We start from the raw sequence: 22890 nt of genomic DNA, 5'->3' as shown, positions 1-22890 counted from the left end.
TAGAGACCTGGCGAGAAGGGGGCGAGTCAGCGCACACAGGCAGCTCCCACCTTGCCCATGCTACCCCTGCTGCCCCCGATGTCACATCAGCCAAATGGACTGCACTTGCAGGACACACTTCCTGTTGGCTAAGAGGTGTCTGGGCAGAGCGGCTTCTGCTTTGCTTGTATACTTGTGTTCACTTCTGCAACTTATTTCCTCTTATACTGGTCTTTCCTATCTTTCAAAAACATGAGAGAAAAATGAAAAACAAACCACCAAGTTTAGCAGTAAGCATAACTATCACTGATTTGTGGCCAAAGTGGAAGCATTAGAAGGGACAAAGGCTGTGATGTTTGACTCTCCACATAGACACCCCACCTGACTGTAAAGGAAAAGAAATGTCCTCAATTTCTCAGTTATCTAACATTTGGTAGACTGCCATTAGGGACTTTATCACTTTTTAAAAACCTTGTAGGAGTGACAGCCCCTCCCTGTGCCCTGCCCTGTGAGGTCGGCTGCGGCCTGTGTTTTGCTTTGCTGCCATCTGCACGTGGCTGTCATCTTGTGGGTCTCAGACAGGCTGGCCCACAGTAGCCCTGGCTCTAGTAGGGCTGAGCCCTGCAGCAGTCATCCTCACGGCGTGTTTGGTTGGGCAGTTCCTTGTGTCTTTGTGAGAGGGCCAGTTCCATGAGATGAAATGAACTTCCTAAGACCTGTACACTCTTCCACTCCACCCAGACTGGTGGGAAAAAATGGAAGTGAGGAACGATGGCTCTGTGGTGTTGGCATCCCATATGGGCACAGGTTCAAGTCCTGGCTGCTCCACTTACCATTCAACTCCCTGCTAATGCACCTGGATAAGCAGGGGAGGATGGCCCAAGCACTTGGCCCCCTGCCACCCATGTGGGAGACCTGGAAGAAGCCTCTGGCTCCTGGCTTCAGATCAGCCCAGCTCTGGCCATTGAGGCCATTTGGGGAGTAAACCGGCATATGGGATTTCTCTCTGTTTCTCTAACTCTGCCTTTCAAACAAAGAAATCCTGTTTTAAAAAGTGGTAAGCACCAACATCCACATCTTTAAGGAAAGAAAAATTGTACCTTTGTTCAGACCGACAAAAACCTGGATTTCAACACCCACTTCTTTTCCTGTGCCCTCTTAAAACATTCGCTGCAGAGGAAGGAATGCCTGGCTGAAGACTCCCCTGTGCTGATGAGATCTCAAATCTATCATTCTGCTTGTACAGCAAGAAGTCACTCAGCTTCTCCGTGCAGGAGAAATTTCATCTGTTGTTCATGGTCACACACACATGCATGGCCAACGTCAGGCAGACTCCTTCCTTTTGGTCCCTCACTTGAAATGCTTGCCCTGAGTGAGATGTGCATAGATGAATGACAAACTCAATCCAGAAATCCTTACCAAACAGCAGCACCTTCTCTCTAAAAATCCCAAGCTAAAGTGTCAATGAACCAAGGGTCACTTTTAAAGCAACAACAGGGCATCCCTCTGCCATCTGCAGTGGCCTCAGAGGCCATATGCCCAGCCATCCACAGCCTGAGTCCATGCATGCTGGGAGCTACAGGAGCTACAGTGTGGTGAATTGAAGCAGGTCCACAGAGACAAGAGGGAAACTTCTAAATCATCAAGTATGGAGCACAACTCATTACCCAGCTTCATGGCCCAACATGGAAACAGGTGTGAGCCACTCCACCTCCAACTGACAGGGTTGAGACTCAAGTTCACCATGATTGGCATACACGCTGAACTAAAGCGCTTCAAAGCACTTCCAAAAACAATGTATACTAACACAACCCAGTACCTCCACTGACAGTGGACAAAATCCAGGCCCTCTTAAAAAACGGAGGCAAATAACACGTTTTTTATAATAGCTTTAGCCATAACACATGATTGTTTACAAGGACTAAATCCTTTGGAAAGCATTTACCAATTAAAGCAGCACTTACTTGGGGAAGGTGCGTAGCCTAGTGGTTGAGATGCCTGCTTCCCATGCCAGAGTGCTTGGGTTTGATACTTGGCTCTGGCTCCAGACTCCGACTTCCTCCTAATGCAGATCCTGCTACCCATGTAGGAGCCTAGATTGAGTTCCCAGCTTCTCCTCCAGCCCTGGCTGGTGCAGGCATTTGAAGACTGAATCAGCGGATGGGAGTTCTCTGATTCTTAACTTAATTTTTGGGTTTGTTTGTTTTAGTTAGCACTGACTTCACACTGCATATGAGTTGTTTTAGGCTGAGATCCAGCCAGCTCTGATGGGGCACCCTCTTTCAGAAGCCTGGGTAGGGCAGCCCTTGGAAGCAGTAGGTATCCTGTCGTCATGAAGCCCAGGCCCTGGGCCTGAAGGCAGCTTGGGAGAGCTGAGTCAGGGTGGGACCTCCACGAGGGCCCAGCCCACCCGGGGTGCAGAGCAGGGGATGTTAGGAACGCAAACATGGAATGGGCATGGTCATCTTGCTGGGTCAGCCATGCTTACGCTGGGGTACGCTCAGCTGCCTCAGCGCAGACATGGCACCAACAACTTGGACCAGAGGAATCCAGCAGGACACGACACAAGGCCATCGGGACACAGGGTGCTTCTGAGTGGCCAGGCTCCTGACCCCTTCCTCACCGCCACAAATAACATGGACGTCCTCAAGATGTTCTGCAAAGTGACTACCACCCATCCTAAACATGAAAAGGCTTTGTTTTCTTGAAGCTCACCAGTCCAATCTGTCAAGAGCAATGGGACAGCCCGGCACTGGTCCTGCACTGCCAGTCTGGTGGCCACTCGTCACATGTAGATATTTAAAGTAAGAGGGTAAAATGTGACTCTTCTACAGCACTTGTCACACTTCAAGTGCTCAGTATACATGGTGGGCCAGTGGCTACCATGCTCGACGGCACACACAGAACATTTCCATCAAGACGGCAAGTTCTCTTGGACAGCACTTGATAAGGGGCACAGCTAGGGGAACGCAAGACAGAGATTTCTGTCCTCAATGAGAAAAACAGCCCCGTGTCAAATGAGCAGCATCAGGGAAAGTCCTGCAAAGGGACAGAGAGCAGCAGAAGAGGCATGGGGGCGAGGCTCTGCTCAGAACACAGCACGCGTGCACTGGCCAGCACTGGAACACAAGGAGCTCTCGTCTCTCCTGGCAGAGGGCAGGCTCCCACACTTGACAGTGGCCTGGAGTTCTGAAAGACAGGCTCTCTAACCATTTCCAGCAGCATGAGGTCACCAGCTAAGCATCTCTGGTCATTTCAGTTTGAGCTGATTCACATCGTACACTGACATGAAAACAGGAACTCTGTTTAGTCGAGACTTCACGGGAGCTGGCGTGAATGCGTCACAGCTGTGGAATGCCAGAGACAGATAACACAAGCATTGGATGGGTGCACGCCACGGTCCAGGCTGCCCAGAAACTGCAGGACTTCCTGAGTCTGTAAAAGCCACCAGAGCCAGGGGCCCCGGCAGCAGAGGGCTGTGCTGTTAGGTGCAAGTACCCGGCATGTGCTCTGTGCTCTCTTCTGGTGGGTCACAGGCCTCCTCATTCTGCACGACAGCCTTTAACAGCTGGAGGAGTGCTGAGTGCTAAAGGGCTGGGGAACCACACAACTCATCTCTCAAGAGCTGGTCCCTAAGAATTAGACCGTAAGGAAATGCAGATACTGATGGAAGAGGAAACTTCCTCAAGTTAAGTGCATTGCTCTCCAAAATTGGTAGAGATGGTCTGGAAGTTTCCAACACACTGCAGGTTTGCAGCAATAAACCCCCAAATTAAACACTGCTCCTGATGTCCATGAATGTCTCCAAAATCTGACGCATAGTTCCTCATCCCTTTGAACCTCAGATGGGAACCATGGCTTCCTGGGACAATGTCTGATAGACCCGGAGGGCCTGGCAGGGCCATGCTCAGGACACTGAAGGTGCAGGACCCTCCCGGCTCCTGACTGCCGGAAGGCAGGGGGCCCTCATGCCAGCCTGCTGACCCCTGCACTCTCTCCTCCCTGGCTGGCAGTGGTCATCATGTCTCAGTGAGGGCAGGTGCTTCCAGCCAGCAGCAGGCATGACCACCACACTCCGCAGTGTGAGGGAGGCACACTGGGACTCCAAGGGGCTCTGCTGTCAGGAAACCAAGAAGAACTCAATGCACAGATGTAGTACCCCCACCTCTGGACTGTGGCTCTGAGTGAGGGAAGAGGTGGGCAGGCAGCTGCACTCCACAGAGGGTGATGCCCAGAAAACAACGCAGACGGGCAGCTGAGCCGAGAACAGATGCAGCTGGAATTCAGGGCCAAGGTGCTCACAGCTACGTCTACACTGATCAGGGAGGTATACACACCAACAGAGAAATAACGACCTGCACTGTAAGCACAGAGCTTCCAGCTGTTCTGGGGCCTTCCACCACCCCACATGGCAGTCACTCACGGGACTCTTGTCCTTGTGCTGTAGCTAATGCCAAACAAGGTTCATTCCAAAGTGTTTTGGACACAAATCATCATTGAATGCATCTAAAAACAAGCACCAAACAAAACCAGGAAGCAAAATACCTGCTGTTCCTCCCTAGGGTTCCTACTGCAATTGTAGACCATGCACATGGCAGTACAGCCCACACAGATAGGGGAAGTGCCCGGGGCTGCTGCTGCAAGTGGAGGCGTGGCGAGAACTGGGAGCGTGAGCTGACCTGTCTGCTCCTGCCATCACTACCCAGGCTCTCAATTCTCTGCGGACTGCAGCCAGCAGGTGCTCTAGAAAGCTACTGAAATGGCTTATCTGCCATCATTCCCACACTCAGGGTCAAGTAGCACAGACCCCATGTTCCGGATGATGGAGGCTATATCCCTACGAAGCCCTACATTTGCATGTGTTCTCTCATCTAAAATTTTCCCTGCAAGATTTGAAGGCATTCCTATGACTAACACAGACCTGGAAAACAGGAAGGGTTGGGGGCAGACAAAGGTGGTCATTTCAAAGGAGCACAGGTGCACAGAGAAGGTAAGGTTGGTTTTATTGACAGGCAGTTCACTGAGACCTACAGTGGATCTCTTAAGATTAAAAAATACTGCTTTGCTTGCTTTTTCATGGTCTGCATTTTAAAAAGTGTCTCAGATAAGCTGTTGGCTGATGAAATTCACCCTGCAGCCTGCTGAGAAAGGGTGTGAACTGCTTCCCAGGCCGCAGGGATCTGCAGGTTATGCCCAGGTTTTGGAAGAATGGGGCTGAACCATCATGCACCTTTTCATTAAGACTCAGGACATAACCATGAAGAGGGGGACTCTGCCTACAACCAGACAGAGGCTGGAAACTGGTCCTTCCCCAGCTGACTCTGCTGAGAACATAACCCAGGCCAATGGTTAGAGTGCAGCCTGGTAAGACCCTCAAGCAGAGAACATAGCTAAGCTGTGCCCAGACTTCTTGCCTACAGATACTGACAGATATTCAATGTGTATTGCTTCAAAGAAAAACAAGACTGGGGCAGGTGCTGGGTGCAGCAGTTAAGATGCTTGCATCCCGTATCAAAGCGCGTGGGTTCCATTGCCCTGGCTCTGCTCCCCATTCTAGCTTCCTGCTAATGTGTACTCTGAGAGGCAGCAGGTGATGGCTCAAGTAGTTGAGTCCTTGCCACCCATATGGGAAATCCAGATTAAATTCCTAGCTCCTAGTTTCAGCCTGGCCCAGCCCCAGCTGTTATGGGCATTTAGGGGAGTGAACCAGTAGATGGGAGAACTCTTTCTCCCTCTCCCACTCCCTCCCTCTTTCTCTTTTTAATAAGTTGGGAAAAAAAAAAAAAAGATTGGTGGGAAGCCTGGAGTCTCTCCACATTTCTTTCTTTCTTTTTTTTTTTTTTTTTTTTGACAGGTAGAGTGGACAGTGAGAGTGAGAGAGAGAGATAGGGAGAAAGGTCTTCCTTTACCGTTGGTTCACCCTCCAATGGCCGCTGCGGCTGGTGCGTTGTGGCCAGTGCACCCGTGCTGATCCAAAGCCGGGAGCCAGGTGCTTCTCCTGGTCTCCCATGCGGGTGCAGGGCCCAAGCACTTGGGCCATCCTCCACTGACTTCCCGGGCCACAGCAGAGAGCTGGACTGGAAGAGGGGCAACTGGGACTGAACCGGCGCCCCGACCGGGACTAGAACCTGGTGTGCCGGTGCCGCAGGCGGAGGATTAGCCTAGTGAGCTGCGGCGCCGGCCTTTCCACATCTCTTTAGCTATCCACTGGCAGGCAGATTCTCAAGGAGAAACTGAAATTCAGGAGTGCTCACTGAGAGAAAAACTGAAGAGCTCACACGGAGCCTTCAGAGTCATCCCTTCTGGATTCTTCTTTCAGGAGAAAAAAACAAACCGTTCCTGCAGCTCACAGAGTCCTACCTGAGGTGAGTGGGTGGTGTCCCACGACTAGCTCTATCCTGTGCCGTTGTCATGGGCACCACACTGCACAACTACACCTGGGACGGCTCTGCACAGCTCTGCTCTCCCTCAAGCTATGCGTCACTGAAACGCCCTGGGACTCTGGCCTAGAAAACAGTCCCAGGCTCTCCCCAGACCCAGTGAATCAGAATGTCTAAGTGCAAATGCCCCAGGAGATTCTCGTCATCAGGTGCACCTGGGCAAGATGGAGTTGCCTCCCTACGTCCTCACTCAGCCCCAGGCAGCTACTGTTCACCTCACTGGATCAGAAACAGTAACTTGTCCAAAGTTGGGGACGTTGGCAATGTAAGTGCAGGGATTCGAACCTCTGGCAACCAGCAAATCAGGTTATTTATGGAGCTATGCTGCTGCCCACAACACAATATGGAATTTGGTGGAAACTTGTCTCTGACCAAATTGTAGACTGCACTGTTATTATTTGCAGGTGAGAAGAGGACTCCACTCAGAGCTAGTGCCGGGCACACTTAAACCTGCACACTTTTAGCCCTACATAGGACCCAACCAGTTGGGAGTCTGGCACTTCCTCTGCAGCCTAGAGCCTTGCCAAGCTCTGTCTCTGGCCCCACCATGACCAGCGGCAAACAGCGATAGCCCTGGAGGGAGCTGAGGCCCTTCCGCAGGGTAAATAGGTAATAACCTCTCCAAGCCCCCATTTGGCTCATGAGGAAATCATTTAGAACATCTGGAAAAAAAATCTGTGAGGAATGGAAACCACATATACCACGGACACACAAGAATATGACCTGACAGTGCTTATTAAACAGTCTGACTGTATCGATTGTAAACAACTCAGTTTAAAGTCTTGTTGTTCAGTCAAATAGAGAATTTCAAAACAGCACCACTGCCACTACAAATCTTCATGAAAACGTATTCCTCTAAGACTTTCTTCCCCTGCAACACGTCCCTGACCTTGTGTTCGGTGTTTTAAGTGGGCCCCGTGAGTCCCGAGTTCTCCCCTCGTTCTACAAAGCCTGCAGGACACAGCTGCCCTCCTGAGCCACCTTCCAATCCCCTGAACATTGGGAGGGAAGTTTCCACCCGGCTCACTTTGCCCTAGGTGCAGGGAGATCAGTGGGTTAGGGTTAGGCCGTGTGAAGGCTGGGAAACCAGAAGACGATACCTTCTCCATCCATCTGACATTCATTAGATGCATGGTAACTGCTGGTCTCATTCAACACAACCCCAATTCCATATGCTTCTAGCAAAATTTTACCGCTCATTTGGAAAATTTACAAAGCTTGAAACTTCAAATGCCTCACGATGGAGTAAAAATAGGACAAGCATCACCAGTCACTCTTAAGACAATTAGGCCACGACGGGGCTAACACGTCAGGCAGCTGCCCGGACTACAAGCAGTGGAAGCATAATTACCTGTTTCTCCCCACAGTGTGTCGGTGCCATTGACTTCTATTTCATGTTCCTTTTCCATTCCCAGCAAGCACTGGACCACCTGTCAGAAGTGGCAAGGTGATTTAATGAGTTCTCGTAGCAATGGGTGCTTATTATATCCCACGTATCAAAGGAGAGAGAGTGTTGTTTTTTAACCATTGTTATCTCATGCTGCACAAGGAGAGAAAATATAATGAAAATCGTTTTCGAGCATAATTCATATGCTATTCACACTTCCACTTGGAGAAGAATCTGAAAAAAAAAATCTCAGTGAATTTCAGCAATGTCGTTCGGGATTACTAGGTACTCAGAATTCTAATGAATTCCAACATGACCCAAATACGCCAGCCTAATCAACAAAGGACAGGGCAGATCACACAAAGTGCGGTTTCTGCAGAAATCAGAAGGTGGTAAACCCATTTTTATTTACTAAAAAGGAAAACACTGTGATATATGGCTTTTTCAATTAAAAATTGCTTTCTAAGTATTGTCCCAATAACTCTTCTACTGGCAGCTTTGTTCTTTTCCCTCCTGGGACTCTTCCTGTTGAAGAGCAGGCTGGGTCACACACGGAGGCAGGGGTGCTGGTTCTCAGGGAGACAGACACATCCGTGCTGGACCTGAGCAACAGCAGTGACAGGAGAGAAAGACAAAGCCATTATCCTGTCTCCCAGCCCTTACGCTTCCTGCTAGGCTGAATAATGGCTCCCAAGTACAACCACATCCTCCCCATAGAACCCGTGCTTGTTAAATGGCACGGGGGCACCGCAGATCTGAGTAGGAATTTTGAAACAAGGCAATTATCCCAAATCGCCAAGGAGTGTCTGATATACACCTGACACAAGCATGGCAGTATTCATCAGAGGCAAGAGGGGAAGGGGAGATGGGAGCTGAAGGTAAAATGAGGCTCTCAGAAGAGGGGGGAAAGGGCTGTGGCTTTGAGCAGACAGAAAGTGCCAGGAGACAGATTCTCCCCCAGAGGCATCAGAAGGAGCATGGCCACCTGCCACCCTAGGGTCAGACTCTGCCCCCAGAGCTGTACGAGGAAATGGGCACTGTTTTCAACACCCCATCTGTGGCCACCAGTTGGGACGCCATTAGGAAACCAATATACCCTTCATGACTCTGGAATAGACCCTGCTGTCTTCAATGAGACCGTCATCGGCTGTGCTCAGGCCTGTTCGCTCAGCGCTCCTGCCGGCCGGCTCTGAACAGAGCGGGAGCGGGAGCCAAGCCCAGGGCCACATCCACACGTGGCCCACATGTGCCTCCCAAGGGGGATTTTTCATAGCTCAGACCCGCTCTGACTTGGGCAGCAGGGTAAAAAGGAAAAACATCTACATGTTTGGACGTGTGTATGTAACACACTCCCTGTGTATATCTGCAGGCAAAATGTTTTATTTTTAATGCCAGAAGTTAGCCAGCCCGCAGGACATGATAACTTACGTGTGTGTCTGTCCATGGGTTTTAAATGCCAAAAGAGAGCTATCCAGCTCTGCATTTAAATTTACTTTTAGCCATTTTAGGGAAAGAATCTTACCAAACATTGGTACCTCTAATTGTTTACTATAATAGGGAGTAAGAAGTACAAGAAGAGAGAGAGAGAGAGAGAGAGAGAGAAATGTTATTAAATTCATGGATAAAGCTCAGACACACAGGTTAGGAGATGACAAATCTTTGAACTGAGGAATGCCGACACCTCTCAGAAATAAACGCCCTGGGTAACGACTGCATGGAGGGTCCCCCCCACCGCGTGCAGGAGGCCAATGGCCAGCATTCTTACATGCTATCCAAACATTCAAGTCCTATTTTTAAAAATTCTTCAAATACTCAGGGACAATTTTAGAATGAGGATTCCATGCAATTATTTTTAAAAGATCCCAAGGATGAACAAATCAATCAAAGTGGGGGAGGGGGCAGCAGCATAAGCTAGCGAGGCTGCAAGGTAAAAGACGACCAGGGAAGGAAAAATGGCAGAGGGAGGCGAGGGAACACCACTGCCAGGCTGTGCTGCAGGAGTGCCAGGCCTGCATGGGAAAGACACCTGCTAGGCCCCAGCACATGTGGAGCAGCGACAGGTCTCTGCCTTGGTTTCCACTCGCAGGCAGGATCCAAGGCCAAAGCCAGCAGCTAGTTCTTGAAATCCTGTTTTCCTTCATTCCGCCAGTGGTCACAGGCTCACAGCAATAAAGCTGGCTACAGCGTCTCATTTCCCCCAGCGGAGCCCCAGGTCCCCACTCACCGAGCTGTGGCCCATGCTGGCGGCGGCAGTCAGCGCCTGCTGCAGGGCTTGGCTCTTCCTCAGTGTCCCCGGCTGTGGCGGCCCCACTGACCACTCACAGGTCAGCAGGAAGCGGAGGATGTCACTGTGGCCCCGCAGGGCGCTGTGGACCAGCGCACACTGGCCTTTCTTATCCAAGTGGTCCACCTGGGGACAGCAGCAGGGGAAGAACACATGTGAGCGTTGCTTCTCCTCTGAGAACAGGAGGGTACCACACGTCCAATGTGCAAACCCCATCCCTAGTCCGACTTCCTTCATGGTAATGATGTAGCGCTCAGGGCCCGGGTTCCCTGTGTGGAACCAAGGATCAAGGAACACCTGCCTCACTCCATGTTGCCCCAGCAACCTGTACCCATGCCCGAGGACAGAGACCAAAACCTCAGCCATAGTCTTGCTTCCAGCTCTGGGTGTCCTGGTGGAGCACCCCAGACTGCTGTGACGAGCTGCAGATTCGGGGATGACAGCAGTTCTCTGTCACTGACCCAGGGAAGCAGGGAGAGCGAGGAATCTGGAAAACAGCTCTGACCCAGGAAGAGAAGGGAGTGAAAGTACACCTGCCTGGGGCAGGAAGCTGCCTGCAGGCAGGAGACCTGGACACGCTGGCAGGAGTCAGGGGAGCTGAGCTAGTCAGAAAGGGCGTGTGCATGTGCACTGCACACTTCCTACTGGCCCATCACTCCCTGTCTAACCCCAGGAGTACCGGTGCTAAAGAGGAGCTCAGGGCTCAACCTCGTCATGCTCACAAATCCTGGAGAGTTATGCACCCTCACTTGGAGGCTTGGCAAGAGCCACCAACATGACAGTCTCCCCCCAGTGCTTTCAGCTGTGATGGGAGGTGTCTGCTGCCCTCAGATCAAAGCTAAGGGACAGGTGGGCCTGGGAATGGAGGTGAGGTGACCTGCAGCAGTAATGCCATGTTTAGCTGCAACTTTTCCCTTCTTCTAGGAGTTCAACTTCAACTGTCTCAAGTGCTGGACTTTGGAAAGGGAAAAAAAAACAGAAATCAAAAGGTTCGGATAGCTACTATAAGCCTAATTTTTTTGTTGTTGTTTTTGAGCTTGAAATACCTCAATTCATTAACAAAAGATAATCACTAACAGTTTACCTCAATTGTTACTCAGAAGGCACATTTCCCAATGAAATGCTAATAGTAAACCTAGTGAGAGCTTACTGTGAGTTCAGTGTCCTTCCTGTTTGTTAACACTAGCAGTTCCAGGGTAACTTGTCTGATAATATGCAGTCATTTCATATGACTGTTAACACACTGGCTTAAGGCTCACACAAAGCCCTGTGGTGGACACTACTTGCTCTTTTGGCAGACAAGAATTCTGAGATGTAGAGGCTCAGTAATGCCCAGCACCCTTGCTGGCAGGAGCGCAGAGGGCGATTCTGAGCAGTGTAGCTCCTGTAGCTCAAGCACATGGCTTCCTAGACCCGTACCTTAAGCCTCATTGTTTTTTAAAGGGACATGAAAAGAAAAGGTAGAAGAGGAGAGAGAAAACCTCCACACTTCAGTGGAATCTGTTCAACCAGTCATGGTGCCACGCTCACTGCTGCTGTGAGCTCTAGGTCAACACTGGCAGGCTTCTTAACGGCCAGTCCGGTTCACGGGGCAGGTGGCCGGGAGTCTCCCCACCACTTGGCCTTTCTTTTCTGTGTTTCCTATAGTTTCTCCACTCACTGTGATTCAACAACACAGAGACAAAAGGGAGAGGAGACTGGCCCAGAAGGTAACAACCCAGCAAGGCAATGAGGCCACCTCCCCACCCGCATGCCCACGCCCCAGGCACAGGCTGCTGCTTACCCTCGCCCCCTTCTTGGTCAGCAGACACACCAGCTTCATGTGGCCAGCAGCTGCCGCGTAGCACAGGGCGGTCATGCCGTTCTCCGACATCCCGTCCAGGCAGGCGCCGAACTCCAGGAGCAGAGTGACGACCTCCTCGTGGCCGAGGTGAGACTGGACGCACAGGATGGGGGCGTTGTTTAACACTTCCGTCCTGTAGTTCACGTTGGCCCCTCCCAAGATCAGGAGACGGCTCACCTGCCAGACAGTGTCCCGAACAAGATTAATTTTTCACAGAACTGTCAGTCTCACCAGCATCAGTGGAGAAGGGCGGCACCCCTGGGTGTCTGCATCGTCATTTCTATGCAGGGGTTCTCAGGTGCACTGAGTGTGTGCCCTGTCACCTGGGAACATGGCCATCGCATATGCATGTTCTCATCGGTAGGGATCCGAGGTGGTGCAGCTGCAGGGGGAACCAGTATAGGGGGTCATGAAAACTAGAAACAGAACTGCTGTGCGAGACAGTAATCCTACATCTGGGTACATGTCCAAAGGAGTTGAAAACAGGACCTCTGGCCAGCGCCGTGGCTCAATAGGCTGATCCTCTGCCTGCGGCGACGGCACCCCGGGTTCTAGAATCCGGTTGGGGAGCCAGATTCTGCCCAGGTTGCTCCTCTTCCAGTCCAGCTCTCTGCTATGGCCCGGGAAGGCAGTGGAGGATGGCCCAAGTGCTTGGGCCCTGCACCCGCCTGGGAGACCAGGAGAAGCACCTGGCTCCTGCCTTCGGATCAGCGTGGTACGCTGGTAAAGGGTAAAGGAAGACCTTTCTCTCTCTCTCTCTGTCTACTCTGCCTGTCAAAAAAAAAAAAAAAAAAGGAAAAAAAAGAAAACAGGACCTCGAAGACACACCTGCACACTCACATTCACTACAGCCATGTTCACAACAGCTCAGACACAGAGCTACACAACAGCTAACGTCCACAGAGGGAGGAACAGATACAGACTATGTGGCAGACACACTCAGTACTCTCGAGCCTTACAAAGTCTGACACGTGCTATGGCACGGATGCATTTGGAAGATGGTGTGCCAAGTGACATAAGCCACACACACAAGGGCAGATACTGTATGCTACTACTTCTGAGGTCCCTAGAAGGGTCAAATTCACAGGGATAGAAAGAACACGAGGTGGGGGGGTTTCCAGGACATACAGAGATAGGAAAATGACAGTCGTTATGCATATAGTTCCAGTTTTGCAAGATGAGGAATTGTGAAGATTTCCTGCACAAGTATGAAAATATACAACATGACTGAACTATACTCCTAAAAATGGTTAACATGGTCCGGTCCCCATGATGTGTTTCCCCCTATTAAAAATAAGAAATTACAAAGCACACATGATCATCCCTTCCTGGATTTGTCTCTGGGGGACATGCTTCTAATGGGTTCCCAGGTGACGCTGATGCTCTTGGTTTGTGTGAACCATGCTTTGAAAAGTTGCTGATTAGCTTAAATAAAGCTAAAAAAATCATTTCTTCTGGCAAAGAAATAATTACAGGATTAAATAATTAACAGTGAGATAAGGCTACAAGTAAGCAGAAATACTTTCTTACTTTTCAAGGATTTATTCCTAAAGGAATAAGCAGAACAAATGGAAATGTGCACATGCCCTGGGCTGCCAGCAGCTCAACACTGCCACCACCCACGAACTCCTGCACCCAGCCATGGGGGAAAGGCATCTAGCTACGGATTTTAAAGTACAACCACTGCGTCTCCTTCGAATCTTCAGGTCCCTGGGAAAAGCGAGCCTCCATAAACACTACTGACATGCCCTGTGCATTTTCTCAGCAACTCCCTCAATGGCCCTGCTCTGCATCAATTGCTCCCCTCCAAACCAGGCAGGTCCTCTGGGTGGCCCTGGAGGTGTGACACCACAGAGACTGTGTCATTTATCAGACACACGGATAAAAAGACACACACAGATGACAAAGCATATGACACGCAGGATATACTTCAGTGATAAAAAGCTTGTGGAGTGAAACTGAAAGATAAGTTTATCTTGGTGCAAAATGCTTTTAGATCTATGCATACATGAGACTTCCAAAAAAGTTCACAGAAAATGCATATTAGGAAAAAATGCATGCAGGAAGAAATATTCTGCACTGAGATGAACTTATCTTTTACTTCCATTTTCCATGAGCTTTTTGAAGCACCTTTGTGTATGTCCCCAAGAGGAACTGGCAGAACATTTACAAGCTGATAGGTGCGCAATGGGAACACTACCAGGAAGTGAAACCATAGCTTGCAACGGTAAGTTAGACAGGTTGGAACCCAGACGTGAAGTCACAAGATGTCTCAGTGGCTGCAGAAGCTTGAGCCCCTCATGACCCAGGCTCATTTCCTCTCTGACCTTTTCTCTAGAGCCTTTTCCCTGGCTTCTCCCACTGCAGCCACCGCGGCTCCCATGCTTGTCCTGTGACAGTGCCAAGCCAGCCTCAGCTTTGCGGCTCTGCCCTGACAGTGCCTGCAGACCGAGGCCAGGGGATCCGTTCTTTTAGGTGTTTGCTCTAACACCTGGACCCCAGAGAGAAGCCCCCTCCTCTATAGCAAATCCTTACTCCTACCCCTGTGCACATGGCTCCTCCCCCACCACGTGCATAAAGCCCAGGCCTCTCCAGCCCTCAGCACACCCAGGGCACCTCACGCTGGTTCCACAATGCAGAAGTCTGCAGAGGAGAAAAACAGGCAAACAAAGCCCCTCTGTGGACAGGGGTGGCCCATGAGTCAGGTCCTTAAAATGTAAGGAGGACAGACCATGTGTGAGTGATGAGCCGGCCCTGTCTGGCCAGCCAACCACTTGGCTGCCTGCCCAGCAGCTTACCCCATCACAGGCCCACTGTGAAGCCTGACCCAGGTCTGCACCCACCCAGCCTCCTGCTGTCAGCCAGTACTTGTCAGTGAATGGCAGAAACACACCAAGGGACAAGCAAGTAGAAAGGCGTCCCCGGCCCAGTGCTGACATTTCACCAGGGACCTTGGGCCAACCGCCCAATTCACCCCTGCAGAACCTACTGTATAAATCAACACAGGTTTTTTTTTTTTTTTTTTTTTGACAGGCAGAGTGGACAGTGAGAGAGAGAGACAGAGAGAAAGGTCTTCCTTTACCATTGGTTCACCCTCCAATGGCCGCCATGGCCGGCGCACCGCGCTGATCCAAAGGCAGGAGCCAGGTGCTTCTCTTGGTCTCCCATGGGGTGCAGGGCCCAAGCACTTGGGCCATCCTCCACTGCACTCCCTGGCCACAGCAGAGAGCTGGCCTGGAAGAGGGGCAACCGGGACAGGATCGGTGCCCCGACCGGGACTAGAACCCGGTGTGCTGGCGCCGCAGGCGGAGGATTAGCCTATTGAGCTGCTGCGCCAGCCTAGCACTTAGTTTTTAAAAACGAACCAGTGGCCGGCGCCGTGGCTCAACAGGCTAATCCTCCGCCTGCGGCGCCAGCACACCGGGTTCTAGTCCCGGTCGGGGCGCCGGATTCTGTCCCGGTTGCCCCTCTTCCAGGCCAGCTCTCTGCTATGGCCCGGGAAGGCAGTGGAGGATGGCCCAAGTGCTTGGGCCCTGCACCCACATGGGAGACCAGGAGAAGCACCTGGCTCCTGCCTTCGGATCAGCGCAGTGCGCCGGCCGCGGCGGCCATTGGAGGGTGAACCAATGGTAAAGGAAGACCTTTCTCTCTGTCTCTCTCTCAATATCCACTCTGCCTGTCAAAAAAATCCAAAAAACAAAAAACTAAGTGCTAAATAAAAGTCATTATTATCAGTATGGAAACAAATGGACTATGCTGAAGCAACACTTGGGGGCTGTATCAAGGCCTAGGAGAACAGTTCTGACCAATGAGCAATGTAGAAGAAATTTCTGGATGCGTACAGAAACACTCACACCCCCACAGGGCCACCCCAGATGCTGGTCGCCACAGGACAGGCAGGCAGAGTCTGCACATTCCCTGCATGACTTTGCCAGCCCCACCCACTGTGTCGTTTTCAGATAATTACTCAACCTCTCAGAGCTTCAGAGCAGGCGTAGCAGGCCACCCTACTGTACCCAGCGGGTCCTCTTTGGGGTACGCTTCCAGCAATCTGGGGCACCCCGTACAGGACCTGACTTGGACGGTGTGTGCTTCTGACAGAGCTTTCTGAAAGATGAGTCATCAGGTCTCACTGCTTCCGGGGACATTTCCTCTGCCAGGGCGATGCTGTGGTGCTTTTGGCACTTACGCCGACGATGTCAGTCTGTGGCTCTTTCCTCCACCCACAGTTCTCAACCCAGCTGCACACTGAAACCACCTGGGAGCTTAGAACTTTCCAACGCCTGGGCCCCACCCTTGGAGACTCTGACTTAACTGGGGCTGCAGCGCTGGCACCCAGAGCTCCCTAGTGATTCCAGTTGGCAGTCAGGGCTGTAAACACAGCAGGTGACAAATGCACCTGCAGACAGGGCTTGGACTTTCTGAACACCAGGCACCCTTCTAACTGCATGATTTGGGGAAAGCTACCCACTAACCTTAACCTCAGTTTCCTCCTCTGAAATAGCTGGATTAAAGTGTTTCACTCCACTGGGTGGTTGTGACATTGAAACATGAGTATGCAAAAAACATGTGTATATCTACATGCATGTATCACTTCTTGGCCTTTTGGCTAAGATCAAGTGTGTCTATATGCAGGTAAATAAAAAAACTTCAAAAGGTTTGTGCAAAACAGAGTTAAGAGATAAGGTTGTTGTGGTGCAAAAAATTGTGAAACTCATGCTCATTTTGCATAATACACATTTTCTGCAAGTACCCACGTGTACATCAGCACATGCATAAAGCATTTAGCACAGTGCTCAGCATTCTGTAAGTGCTGATTTAACATTAACTGCTATTTGTTCAATCCCCTGTACTGCAGGCTTCAGAATGGACAAGGGCCCAGGTCTCTGACCCATAGGAGGTATAGGTGGGAGCTCCCTCGAGGCGCCTGCCTCCGTCCCCATCGCCTGTGTGCCCACCCTGAGCTGCTCCACAGCTCAGAGCGGCAGGCGGTCTCGTGCAGAGGTGAGGGCAGACCTGAGTCACTCAGAACCAGCAAACCTCTAGGCAGGCAGCTCCTGACAGCAGGCACTGCCACAGTCCCCAGGAGCCCGTGGCAGAGCCACAGGTTCCAGAGGAGAGGCAATGCAGCGACACAAACATTTCACTCAGACACCAAAGAGATGCCAAGTGTTTTCTCAAGAGCTTTAGCGTCTGTGACGCCTCCATCTTCATTCTCAGCACTCACTTCCCAGCCCCGGAACGTGGGCTCAGGGCGGATGACGCAGAGATGAGCTCTGAGCACAGAGCCCGCTGTGTCCCGAGCAGGGCAGTGGCACAGGATTCCTTCTGCACAGTTTTTCCTAACTGCATGGAAAGCTTGCCATCACCACCACAGCCACTCTGCTCCGATAACACTCAGAAGTGGCAATGTTACCTGTAAACGTACGAATTTAATAAAGGCAAGAAGACAAGGAAGGGGGCTAGCGAGGACAGGCAAAGCAATGGGACCACAAGGAACGAAGAGGCGCTTCCCAGTGGCTCATGAGACTTCCTCACTATGTATACTGTATGCCCCCATCAGCGCAGCCACTTCACAAAGTGATGTAGAATATGACCAGACCCCCAACCCTCACCAGCCAAGGGAAGTCAGGCCAGGCCTCAGACAAGAAGCTCCGCTCGCATTTTCCCCTGGGGCTGGCAGCCAGTCCTGTGAGACGGTGGGAGCAAAACCAGGCAGGTGCACAGGAGGCTGGAGTCAGTGGCAGCAAGGACCCTGGGGGCATCCGGGTACAGGTGGGTGAGACCCCGGCCTGGCAGCGGGGGCCCACGTCCTTGACAGCCAGCAAACCATGAAGTTAAAACCCTCCGACCAGTAATCACTGCAGAGCAAGCCACTTTAATTTACCAAAGTGGCAAACTGCAATTATTGCTCAGAATGACATTCATTCCTGTATGACAACATTTAATACTCTCTAAAAAAAGGTCCTTAATTGCAGGCACAATTTTAAATTACTGTAATTTGTTCAAGATTCTGTGAAAACCTTTTCCTCCTTTGAAAGATGAAAGAAACAGAAGGGCAACAGAAAGCTTTAAGACTCTGTAGCCACATAATGTTGGTCGTGTTATGTACATAGGTGACCACGGACCTTTAGAGAACAAAGTAGAAATGAACAACTCTTCAAAGCGCAACTAGTTCTAGTCCTGATTGCTCCTCTTCCAGTCCAGCTCTCTGCTGTGGCCCAAGAGGGCAGTGGAGGATGGCCCAAGTCCTTGGGCCCCTGCACCCCCATGGGAGACCAGGAGAAGCACCTGGCTCCTGGCTTTGGATTGGTGCAGCACCAGCCATAGTGGCCATTTGGGGAATGGAAGGAAGACCTTCTCTCTGTCTCCCTCTCTCTGTCTATAACTCTAGCTGTCAAAAAAAAAAACTTCTAAGGGCCAGCATTGTGGTGTAGTGGGTAAAGCTGCAGTCTACAATGCCTGATGCCAGCATCCCATATAGGTGATGGTTCACATCCCAGCTGCTCCACCTCCAATCCAACTTCCTGCTAATGTGCCTGGGGAACACAGTGGAAGATGGCCCAAGTGTTTGGGCCCCTGTCAACCTTGTGGGATGAAGATCCTGGCTTCAGCCTGGCCTAGCTCTAGTCATTGCAGCCATCTGGGGAGTGAACCAGAAGATGGAAGGTATATCTCTGTCTCTCCCTCTTGATCTGTAGCTCTGCCTTTCAAATAAATAAATAAATCTTTAAAAAATTCTATACCCATAAATTCATTAATGTAGTGAAAAAATATCACCATTTTTATTCTTTTTTGTCATCATTATATAATTTTATTAATTATGGGGAGGCTAAAAGATAAAAGTGCACTTTAAAAAGTTCATAGTAAGAGGAATTAAAGGGTAAATTTAAAATTTTTTTAGTCTTTATTTATCTATGTGAAAGAATGACGGAGAGGGGGTTGGGGGTGGAGAGAGATCTTTCAACTGCTGGTTCACTCCCCAAATGGCAACAGGCAGGGCTGGGCCAGGCCAAAACCAGGAGCCAGGAACTCCATCTGGGTCTCTCACATGAGTGGCTAGGGGCCAAGTACGTGAGCCACCCTCTCTGCCTTCCCAAGTGCATTAGCAGGTAGCTGGGTGAGCAGCACAGTAGGTGAGAGCTGAACTGGTATTCTAATAAGGGATACTGGTGTTGCAAGCAGCGGCTTAATCCATCACAAGCCCTAACACTGGCCTCTTGGTGTAAAAAATGTTTGAAATCCACGCATGGTGTTTTCATGATACACATTTTTCATCAACTTTTTGAAATACCTTGGTATCCTGTTAGCTGAAAGATTAAACAGTGTTATTATGAAAGTAATTTCAACTAATTTTTAAAGAATCTGAGTTGAAAAAATTCCTTAACAGAGCTTCTTCACTATGTGCATTCCACTTCCTGTTTCTTTTAGCCAATTCCTCTCTTTTAGACTAACTCCATCTCAAAGGTATGAGCTCCCGCTGATGAAGGGCAGCAGCTTAGCACTCGTTCTCCAGAGCGTGTCCACACTGTAACACCTGCGGGGCCTGCTCAGTGGGGCACAAGCACCCTGGCCTCCAGTCTGCAGCACAAGGGAAAGCTGGCAAGGAGTAGCACAGAGAGGGCAGGGCGCCAGGTCATGGGCCCTGCATTTGTGCTGCACCCTGAGGTGCCCAGCCACGGGAATCAATCGAGGCTAAAATCCAACACAGCTTCTATCCCTGAGTGCAGTGCTGAGCCTGCTGGATGTGGTGCAACTTTTACCTCCGCAAAGACACCACCTGTGTCTACCTGAAGGTGGCAGCTGCTCTGCAGGCCATGCCGAGGCCCTGACCGGGTAGCAGGGGTCTGGGCAGGCCGCCCTCAGGGTCCTCAGGCAGCTTCATGATGCCCTCACCTGCTCGAGACTCAGGAAGAGGGAGAAGGAAGAAGCACACACAGGAAAGTGCTCTGCAGATGCACTCCCTTCCCAGACGCAAGCACTGAGGGTGTGGGGTGTGGACAGAGGGCCCCTGATGGTCCCCCAGGGAGCCCACTCCGGCACACACAGTCCTCTCCCAGGTGGTGTTGGTGAACACAGTGAGGAGCAGGGAACAGCAGCTGCCAGCCAGTGCTTGGCTGACACCAAGCCAAGAGCTTGACGGGGGAGACACGGCTCTCTGGGAATTGCTCCAGAGTTCCCGTGGACAGCCTTAGGCTAGAAGACCTGGGCCCCAACATTCTTTGTGGCCCGTGAGTTTTTGATTCTCAGATGGCGTCACGAGGAGAGAAATAAAAGCTGAGCGTAATGGTGTGATGTGACAGCCACAGACCAAGGAGCCAGGAAGGTCTTGGCTCAGCAGCAGGGAACCTAACACCCTCTGGGTGGTCGGAAGTCTGTGTCCACAGAACCTTTGGTGGCCGTGGTTTTTCTACATCCCACCTCCGGTGTCATTCAGCAGTGCTTCAGTTCCCCTGAGCCAGAACGAGGCAGTTGGCATCAGGAGCCCGGGCACTTCAAGAATCCCTTTCCCTGGTTGTCTTTGCACCCTTTCGTTTCCTTTGTGAAATGCCTCCTGATGGCCTCCATCCAGAACGGTCACCAGTGCTCCCACGGCAGCCCCGAACGCAGTCACCAGTGCTCCCACGGCAGCCCTGACCACCACATCTTCCCACCAGAGAAAAAGCTCAGCTTCCAGAAGGCAGTGTGCAGTAGCAGCCTCCTCCTCCTCCTGCCAGGCCCCGGCGCAGGGGAAGCGGGCCTGCAGGAGGGACCGCGGGCTGGGGTGCTCCCCTGCTCCCCTGCACAGCCTTGCTCACCTTCACGTTGGGAGTATAGAGATTCCTGAGAGATGCGAGGGCAGCAGACAGCCCTTCGGTGCTGTAACTGATCCACAGGGCTTGGAGATGGCTCGATGAGATTCCCGTCTTCTTACTGAGGCCCTGGAAGCAATCAGAGACAGGTCTGCCGACGTCTCTTTCCCATCTACAGTGTCAGTGGCAAAGCAGGAACCGGAGGGGGCAGGTATATGAATGGCCAGCAACTGGCACAGAGGAAGCCTGGGGCTGTGAGCCTTCCCTGCCTAAAACCTGGGGCCAAGCCATTGGCACGCCCAGGCCACCCGACCTATGTGCCGGGAGGGAGGTGGAGGCCAAGGAGAAGGCTTCTTTGTACCGAAGTAATGTGGGGAAGGAATCAAGGGTAGGGTTAGAGGAGGACTGTTATCTGGAATTCCTAATGGACAGAGGGGCCTGGTGTGGCCAGTAATGGCTGATGGCATCACAAACTTGTGTTCCTTCTAGATTCTTATCACTGTAAGGGGATCCTCACACCTGCATGGAGACAATGAGAATCAAACCCATACACAACTCTCTAGGAACAACTACCAAATGACAGGGAGGCTGGTGGGGCGAGAGGCACATATTCCAGGATGCCACGAGAAACGAACGCCCCGGCGGTGTAAAACCATACAGCGCAGGAACTTGGGGTCCTCCACGCAGAACACTAAGGCAACCAAAGGGAGTGAGTGAAGTGGAGCCTTCAGACGCAAACAAGCAAGAGGGGGCAACAGCACAACTTAACCACAGCACGTAGGTCCTGGCTTGAGCGATAAACTACCAAGAGGTGCGAGGCAAGGGACTGTAAGAATGGGGGGCACTTTCAGGGAGGGGCTCTCGGAGGGCTCCTGAGACAGCTGCCGAAGCGGCACCGAATCTCTACAACCACGACCTCAAAGCAAAAACCAGAGGCACTGGCGGCGCCTCTCACCTTGAAGATGTGCGCCTTCAGGACGTGGTGGCCGAGCTCCATGGTCTGCTGGCGGTTCAGCTTGCCCTCTTGCCGCGAGAACATGAACGCCAGGAGTGCATGTCCATTCCTAGGGCAAGAAGCACAGTGTCTGGTGGCCAGAGGTCCATGCCGCTGCTCCCCTGGCCTTGGGGTGTGGGCATGGCCAGGTGGCTTCCGCACTGCCACCTGGAGTGTGCAAGCCACTGCCTGAAGAGGACAGCGAGGCTGCTGCAACCACGATTGTTTCTGGGCTTGTGCTGGAGTGCCCCGTGGCTGTGCACAGGCTCTTACAGATGCCTGGGGGCAGGCCAGGGCTTCCTCTGTGGAAGCACCGCTCCCTGCTGCCACCTTTCAAACTCTCGGCACCTAATTTACTGATTTCTGCCTGTCACAAAAGCATAGACGCCATAAGACAAAGGGTCTCGCCGAAGTTGCAGCAACAGCCACTAACAAAAGTGTCCAACTCTTAGCAATCACTCAAGTATGTGCTCCATAAGAAACTACATCATTTAATGCATCAACCTTTTCCTGGAATTCTAACTTAAAGAATAATCAAACACAGGAGGGAAGAAAGGAAAGAAGAGAGGGAGAGAGGTGCCAGATTCTCTTAAGAGCCACCATCAGTGTGGGAGAAGAAACTCCTGCTCTCTACAGATAAGGAACTAAGGCTTGGAGAATTAACTGCACAAGAAACACACAAGAACTGGTGGAGTCAGGATTTGAACCTTACTCTGTAAGGCACCAAGATATTCACCATAGGATTTTATGTTCATAAGTAAACTAGAAAGGACTAGAGGGTCCTAGAAAGAACAAGCGCGTGGTGAAGTCTATTGTGATTTGCCTGCTAGGAGGCTTGCACAGTCATAAAAAACAGAAATGACACTTTTTTTTAGATTCCCTAGCAGCTTACTAGCATGTCAGCAACATGTTAAGCAAACAATAAGATACGGACCCTAAGAGAAAAAGTTTGTATAGTGTTTAAAATGCTATGGAAAGAAGCAGGAATTTAAAAAAGAAAGAAGTTATTGTTTCTGGGTATGGGGCTTTGCTCCCATTTTTCCCTCTATAATTGGAGCAAAAATACAAGTAGTTGGTATGAGGGGTGAGTTGCTTAACCTCTTACAAGGTCACCATGTCTGGGAAATGATTTCCAGAAATTGCCTCCCTCCATGAGTCCCTAGTGCAGCGT

General features: G+C 51.1%; 1 protein-coding gene across 14 annotated transcripts in view; it reads right to left on the bottom strand.

Annotated features, from left to right (window-relative positions):
- The window catches only part of TANC1 (tetratricopeptide repeat, ankyrin repeat and coiled-coil containing 1), a 342597-nt gene that overhangs the window by 21848 nt on the left and 297859 nt on the right, over positions 1–22890 (bottom strand). For all 14 annotated transcript variants that reach the window (XM_062187057.1, XM_062187068.1, XM_062187098.1 and 11 more), the window contains 5 exons: positions 21681–21789; positions 20732–20854; positions 11874–12110; positions 10031–10216; positions 7771–7849 (listed from right to left, as the gene is read on the bottom strand). In XM_062187057.1, the coding sequence (XP_062043041.1) occupies positions 7771–7849; positions 10031–10216; positions 11874–12110; positions 20732–20854; positions 21681–21789 (734 nt within the window). The remainder of the gene's footprint in view (positions 1–7770; positions 7850–10030; positions 10217–11873; positions 12111–20731; positions 20855–21680; positions 21790–22890) is intronic.

Source organism: Lepus europaeus, chromosome 1, assembly GCF_033115175.1.
Source record: "Lepus europaeus isolate LE1 chromosome 1, mLepTim1.pri, whole genome shotgun sequence".
NCBI lineage: Eukaryota > Metazoa > Chordata > Mammalia > Lagomorpha > Leporidae > Lepus > Lepus europaeus.
Note: the sequence above shows the minus strand (reverse complement) of the source record. Positions and strands in the feature narration are given on the sequence as shown.